Source organism: Terrapene carolina, unplaced genomic scaffold (genome assembly GCF_002925995.2).
Source record: "Terrapene carolina triunguis isolate 2854851 unplaced genomic scaffold, T_m_triunguis-2.0 Scaffold17, whole genome shotgun sequence".
Lineage (NCBI taxonomy): Eukaryota > Metazoa > Chordata > Testudines > Emydidae > Terrapene > Terrapene triunguis.
In genome coordinates, this window is record NW_020664368.1 from 9,954,044 (window position 1) to 9,961,764 (window position 7,721).

Here is a 7,721-nt window from a genome sequence, read left to right on the forward strand (position 1 = left end):
TCATCAGGTCAGCCCTGCGTGGGAGGCTGGGGTGGAGCTCACGCTAGCCTCACACACTGTCCTGTTTTCCCTTTGGGAAAGATGGTCACCTTAGCACTGCATTGCTAAAAGGCCTTTTTCTCTGGGCAGTGTCCCAGAGGCAACAGTTTGCACCATATCTAAGTGCTGGGAGCTGGCATTACAGCCCTGGGCAGGCCCTGGCCTGGTGAGACCTTTGGAGCCCTAGTACCTCCCCTTTTATGTTATTTACATACAGGTTCCCCCCCGTGCTCCTCACTCCGGTACCATTGTCCCCCCTCAAATCTGCTTCCAGGTGCAAGAGCTGAGACCAGGGCCGCCTGAGCAGTCGGGATCTCGTACAAACTGTCTCCTGCCAACAAGGGCATTGACTTCCTTCCCGCCCTGCCCGGCCGTGTGTGACAGTAACACCTCCCCGGTCCCTAGGCCCATGTGGCCGAGCCACGCCGTCCGTGGGCTCCCCTGCCAACATCCACAAGCACCGGCGGGAGCCGGACAGTCAAGTCCTCCCCGCCCCCGTCAGCGGCCTGGCCCCACGGCGCCCGCAGGTAGCCCAGTCCCTGGGGCGGCCGCGGCGCTAGCGCCGCCTCCTCTGCCCGTCCCCGTGATGGCGGCGCCGGCGGCCTCGCTGGTGCTGGCAGAGGGCGCTGGGCCCGCGCCTCCTCAGTAGCGGCGGGGCTGGAGCTTCCCCCGGCTCGGCGACTTTGTTCGCTTGCAAGCGGCGGGGTCTGCGCCGGGGCCGCCGCCGCCTCTGCCCGGCGAGCTGCGCCGAAAGCCGGCGGGGGCGCGGCCCTCAGCCGGGAGGGGCGGGCCGGGCCACGCGGCTCCTCCCCCGCAGCTGCTGCTGCCCCGGGTACGGGCCCAGCCGGCCGCCCAGCGCCGCGGCAAGTTTGTGGGAAGCAGCAGCCGAGGGCCACGGAGGCGGCGACGACGGCGGGAGCCAGCATGGCTGGCGGGACGAGCTCCGCGCTCTCGGAGTCAGGCTGGTAAGTGGGGCCTGCCCGCTGTGCGGCTCCGTGGGGCCGATGGTGGGACTCGGGGCCTGCCTGGAGGGTCGGGACTGGGCTGGGAAACGGCTGCTGCTGCTCTAGGCCTCTCTGGTTCCTGCCCCTTTCCACCCTGGCAGTACGTGCCTCCCCGCGCCTTGTGAGAGGAGCAGGAAGTGCTTGGGGTGGGGGAAGGTAGGTAGCTTTCACATTTGAATGGTAACTATTGATTTGACCTTTCTGGGTCACTCAGAGGGGATGTGTTAGGCACAGTCCTTGAGCAAAAGATCAGGCACCAGACTTGGTATTCTTTTTCTCAGTTTTCCCTGTTTTATACGGTGAAGGGTTGATCTAGTCCTACATGTTTTCTACTTGTTACATGGGTAGGTGGGCTGTAGTTGCTTCTACTTGTAGAGGCATGCTGTGGCTTTTTCAGTTATTTTATGCACCTGGGCAGTGGGTTCCCTTCATCATCTGACATAAATGAAACAGAAAGTAAGGTTAACAACAGTTAATGAAGTAAGTTTCCCAGAATCCCTCAGAGTTGGTATTATTGAGCTAATGTCACAGAAATGATCAAAAGGTAAAGCTTAATGCACCAAGAAGTTGTCTAAATTCGTAGGCCTTGCATAGTCTACTCCAATCTTTCTCTGAACAGTTTCCCCTCATTGCTAACAATGATATTTGGGTGCAGCTCTACAGTAACAACAGTGGGAATACTGATTTAGAGAAGGTTCTTAACAACCAGTGGTAGTTTTTACGGTCATTTCGTATAGACATGCTGCAGATAGGTTTAGTTGAGATGTAGTTAAAACACTGTAGGCACATGCCTTTCTGGACCACTAATACTACCACTGGTTGTGCTGCATGGGTAGAAAACTCTTTATTTAAAAAAGGGGGCTAGTGTAGACAAAGTTGTAGTGAGGGGCAGACTTAGGACTAGAACCCAGGAATCCTGACTCTCTCCAATTTGTGCTAATTATTAGACATATTACTTCTTTCAAAAAGCAACACTTACTAGACTCACCACTTTTTCCAATACAAAGCATACACATACTCACCAGGGTATGGGTTAGTATTATTTATTTACTAGCTTAGACTTTTTTTCTTGACTATTTTACAACCCTTTTGTAAAAATGAGCACTCCTTGCAATATTTGCTAATTGTAAAAATTAGTAATTTAGGCCTAATTTGGAAAATTACTGTAGTACATGCTTAAACGTCAAGCATGTGAGTAGGCTCATTGACTTGAGTGGGAATACTTGCTTAAAGTCCCACATGCTTAAAATATAGCATGTACCTCCTTGCTTCCTGTGTTTCATTGGATTGGGGCCTTAGAGTGCCTAAATTTATTGCTACCACTTTAAAAGGATCACAACAAAGGTCACATTTTAATTGCTGGATCTTATATACTGTAACACCTATACTGGTTCTTCAAATTTTAATTCAAAGTTCAGTTTCTGGAAAAAATAACAATCTATGGGAAGACTGTAAATCTGCTGATCTGTGAATTTTCTGCTCCGACAAACTTGGATTGCCTTTGAAATAACCTGCTGTTCTTTTATGGAATCATTGATCAAACTGAGAAGCTGAGGTGTCTTGCTAGGTCTGCTTCTCTGCAGATGCTTGGCTAAGGAGTAAAAGTGCTAATTTCAGAAATTATATTATTTTAACTCTATTCTAGTGTGCAGACTTCAATACACAGGGTCATGACTCTTGGCCACTAGAGGTTAGGCACAAAGATAACTTAATTTTAATAAAAACTGTATTGAAGGAACTATATTAGCAATTATAAGTTGAAATTAACCAACTTTTCAGACAAGTAGTTTATACTTTCATACTTAAGTTTTTTTGTTTTTTTTGTTGTTGTTTCTGGTTTCTTATTATGCAGTATATAGATATAGTTGTATCAGAGTAGAGAAGTTATTTGCTTCTGTATTTTGCACTGGTGCAACTGCTGCTTGAATATTGGAATATCCAGTTCTGGGGTCCACAAATCAAGAAGGATATTGAAAAATTGAAGTGGATTCAGAGAAGAGCCATGAGAAAAATTAGAGGATTAAAAAATATGCCTTATAGTGATGGATTCGAGCTCTGTCTGTTTAGTTCAACAAAGAGAATGTTAAGGGATTACTTGATTACAGTCTGTAAGAACCTACATGGGGAACAAATATTTAATAATGGGCTCTTCAATACAGCAGAGAAAGGTATAACATGATCCAGTGGCTGGAAATTGAAGCTAAAAAAGTTCAGATTAGAAATAGGGTGTACATTTTTAACAGTGAAAGTAATTAACTATTGGAATGATTTACCAAATGTTGTGGTTGATTCTCTATCACTGGGCATTTTTTAAAATCAAAATTGGATTTTTCCTAAAAGATATGCTCTGGGAATTATTTTGGGGGGATTTCTGTGGTCTGTGTTATACAGGAGAACAGACTAGATGACCACAATGGTTCCTTCTTGACTTGGAATCTGTGAATTTAAAATATTAGTCTTAACACACAAATTGAAATTTTTAGGCTGCTGCCACACTTCTGTTTTGACAGTCAAATGAATGTAGTACTAAGAAGATGGCTTGTTGATATTTGCACCACTCAAACATTTTAGTGGCTCGCTTATGTTAATGTATAATTGAAGTGGTTCACACAGTTTCTGCAGTGTATGTCCTGGACCTTGGCAAGCTACAGCATTGGGGAGTGGCTGATGTGCTTAAGCATTTGATTTGTGCCCTCATGATGTTGCAGGAGGTGAGCCAGTGGCGGGTAGTGGGCTGACTGCTAGTCACTGATCAGTCACTAGCGGCATGTTGTGACGTAGTCTTATCGGTGGGGGGGCATCATATAGGAACAAAGTGAATGTACATCGTGGGAAGGAGGAGGAAGGGGAGAAGGATTGGAAAGGAGAGATGGACAACAGAAATATCATTAAGTAAACACCCAGCTACTTTAATCCCCCCCCCCCCCCCCCCACACACATCTGTACTCAAGATGTTCTACTATTGCTCTGTGGGGTGGGGTGATATTTTTCCTTCACTCCTCCACCCTCTGATAGCAGCAGCAGAGCTTCAAGCAGATTTTAAACAGGTCTTCAGAACTGGTACTTAACTTGGTGTTTTTCTGGTCTATGTTTGCAGTTTAAAACATGATCAGCACCAGCTAAGTTGTGACTGTTGCTGGCACTGTCAGAAGTGGGAACCTTTCCTACTGCAGAGACAAGGTTAAAAGAATCTATAAGCCCAATTCTGTCCTCATTTACACCAGTTCTGCTCTTCTTTACATAGGTGAAACACCATTGTCTTTTGCAACTGCAATTTAATTAACATATCTGTTGATTTGTGAGGCACCCTGTGCTCTAGCTTGCTTTCCCAAATTCTTACTGGTTCTGCTACAGTAACAAGAATTGAGAGTAGTAAAAACTAATTGTTGGCGCTGAACTAAGCAGATATAACTCTAAATACATTTATGGAGCTGATCTGCTGAGTAAGGTGATGGTGACATTACACAGTCATTTTGCAGAGTAGAACTGCACTTGTTTTTTTTTTTTTTTAATGTAGGGATATTTTAACCTTTTTTTCTAGATAAATGTGTCCATTAAAGAGAGTAGTTTGAAACTTCCACTTGATTCCATCCTACACACCACCTAATGCAAGAACTTAAATACTTTTATAAGCACAAAGGGATATTGTAGATATATTTTCTGATTCCAGGTAAATAAATTTTAAGATTAAAAAAAGAAACATCTAGGGTATATCCAACTGGAAATGTTAGAGATTTGTCTTGTATATTTGTTTTGGTATTACAAAATGTATTTTATTAAATTCTTTGAACATTATATTTGTTTGTTGTCAAGTGTAACTTTGGTAATAGTGATCACTAATTACAGCAGATGTATTTCTTCACCTCATTTGGGAAATTTAGAGATTCAGCCCCCATTGATGTTAGTGTAGTTGTATTTTCTTATGCTTCTTTAGTCAGTTTGGAATTTTTTCCCTCTGAGGGTCCAGTATGAACTTCGGGTAGTATAGGGCTGTGTGATAACTAGTAATGGCAGCGATGATAGATAAAATCTGACAAATTCTGCACAAAATTTGTGTGTGTGTCCTGGCTCTCCGAGCTCTGGTCAAGTGTAGGTAGTCTCTTGGTCTATCCAAGGCCGTGATCAAGTGTCTTGATGTTTTTGGTCTTTTGGCCTCAAGATGAAAACCTTGCCTTTGTTTCTGGGACCTTGAAGTGAAAAAATTCTCTAAATTATATGAAAGACTCTTGACAATTTTTTCTGTTATATTACATTTTATTTGGAAACTTGGATTTGGGAATGCCTTAACTTCTTTATGATTTACTTATTCTATGATGCCCACAAAAAATGAACTGAACCTAATATTAAAACAGACGCCCCCAAACCATTCTTCTTCTTTTCTCTTTGTTTCCAAAGGTGTCCCATTTTCTGTTTCTGGTTTGGTGAAAATGGGGGAGAGGGTGTGCCATTGATTTTTAATTCAGCCTCCTTGTGTGTCCCATCTGTGATCTCAATGAAGCTAGGGTCTTGTGGAAGAAGTGTATGTGATGATCCTAAATTACACTACAGTTTTTTCCCCCCTCATCCTAATGCATACACACAAAGTGGCAGATTAAAAAGTAGCATGGGCAACTTTAAATCTAACATTGCTTAACTTTTGAGTGCTTGGCTTTGTAAGAACAACAAGGAGTCCGGTGGCACCTTAAAGACTAACAGATTTATTTGGGCATAAGCTTTCGTGAGTGCTTATGCCCAAATAAATCTGTTAGTCTTTAAGGTGCCACCGAACTCCTTGTTGTTTTTGTAGATACAGACTAACACGGCTACCCCCTGATACTTGGCTTTGTAAGCTAAACGATGATGGAGTCTCACATCGATGTATGAGATTCAGCAAAAACTATAGGTGAACAGGTATATGTGAAGTCAGACCAGTGTTCCCTCTAATTTTTCCCACACATGTGCGGAATGAATTTTGACACATCACCTCCATATTGGTGCACATAACAAAATTCATGTGGCGGGGGTGGGGCTGAGGGGTTTGGAGTGTGGGAGGGGGCTCAGGGTTGGGGCAGAGGGTTGCAGTGTGGGGTGGGGTGAGCACTTGGGCGGGGGGTGCAGGTTCTGGGGTTGGGCCAAGGATGCGGGGTCTGAGGTGCAGGCTGCCCCAGGGCAGCGGTTTAATGTGGCTGTGTAGTCCCACCAGCGCTGGGAGACAGCGCTCCCAGCGCTATAAAAAACCCCACCTCCATGAGGGGAGTAGCTACCAGCTCTGGGAGTGCGGCTACCAGCACTGAAGCACAGTCTACAGTGTCACGTAACAGTGCTGAAACTTGCAGCACTCAGGGGGGAGTTTTTTTACACCCCATAGTGAGAAAGTTGCAGCGCTGTAAAGTGGCAGTGGCAGTGTAGACAGGGCCTTAATGTGCCTCACTTGAAAGCAGTTGTTGACAAATCTGCCACCACCTTGCTTTATTGTGAGCTGTTGCTTCCTATTTGCTGGGATCAAACCTGACATGCTTTCAAGTACGGACTTCAGTGTGCCTTTATATAATTTGTAACCTACATAATTTTATTTTAAACTTTTTGTGTGTAATTTTGTTGCTTTTTTTAAAGGAAAAAAGTAAAAATATTTAATATGATGTAGCTGTGACACCTCATTCATCATACTTCTCTCAGCAGGGTTTGAACCCTATTCCTTTAGTGTTGCAGCACATAATCCTGCTACCACACAAGCTACAGAACTAACTGCATTAGCTGGCAGTAGGAGAAGACTGTTATCCTAGGGTGGTGATTGGACCACTGAAGACAGGTGCTGGATCCAGAAGGTTGTCAGGGGAGCCTGGCCCACCTTGACACTTTCATCCCTCCCCACCCCCACCGCCAAGCTGGGGGAGGTTTTGTACCATGTGATGCTCATGGAGTTGGGAGTGGGCCTCTGAGATTATGTGCTCGGTCTGGATGATTGCTGTTGACAGAAGCCTGGCCTGGCTCTCTCCCCCAGATGTCTGCTGCAGTTGCTCAAACAGCTTCAGGATGTTCCTAGTGCAGCAGCTGCTGCTGCTTTTGTGTGGGCCCAGCATTAGAATGTTTGTTTTCGGTTTAATGTTTTGGAATGCTCCCAGAATTTTCCTGAGGAATGCAAGTAAGTGGAGGGACATGTTAATTTTCAACAGTTGTGTATCAGCAATACTTTAACAGAATTTTATGGGACAAAGGAAATGCACCTCTCTAACCCCAGGGCTTCTCCACTGCCAGATTTCAGTGGCTTTCTATGATAGTGGATGTGTTAGATCTAAAAAAAAAAAAGAAAGAAAGTTGCAAGTATCTTTTTTTTTTTTTTTTTTTAAGGAAAAGTGTTAGGCAACCTGAATATAGGGCTTGCTACCAGGATCCCCTTTAGTAGAAAGCACTGTTTGCCAATAGTTAATACAAAGGTCATCTATTTGTAAGTATAGGGATGAACTGGGAACATGAGACGCCACTGTATGTTAACTGTTGGCAAATTCAATTATTTTTTTTACAGCAACAACTGTGCTTGGGTGCTGATTAAAATGTTCATCACTAGATCTGTATTTATAAAGTAATTGTAGGTCTGACTCCTGTTATAACATATGGGAATCAATGCTGAAATTCCATTCTTTAAAACTGTAATCCTGAAATATTACTTAGGCTAGGTCTACACTGGGGGGGGGGGGGGGG

The 7,721-nt window shown here is 44.3% G+C and overlaps 1 protein-coding gene across 2 annotated transcripts in view; it reads left to right on the top strand.

Moving 5' to 3' along the window:
- The first annotated feature begins 831 nt into the window (after positions 1-831).
- Positions 832-7,721, top strand: part of LOC112104824 (tudor domain-containing protein 3) — a 265,871-nt gene continuing 258,981 nt past the window's right edge. For both annotated transcript variants that reach the window (XM_024197380.3, XM_024197381.3), the window contains exon 1: positions 832-1,004. In XM_024197380.3, coding sequence (XP_024053148.2) covers positions 964-1,004 — 41 coding nt within the window. In that variant the 5' untranslated portion in view covers positions 832-963. The remainder of the gene's footprint in view (positions 1,005-7,721) is intronic.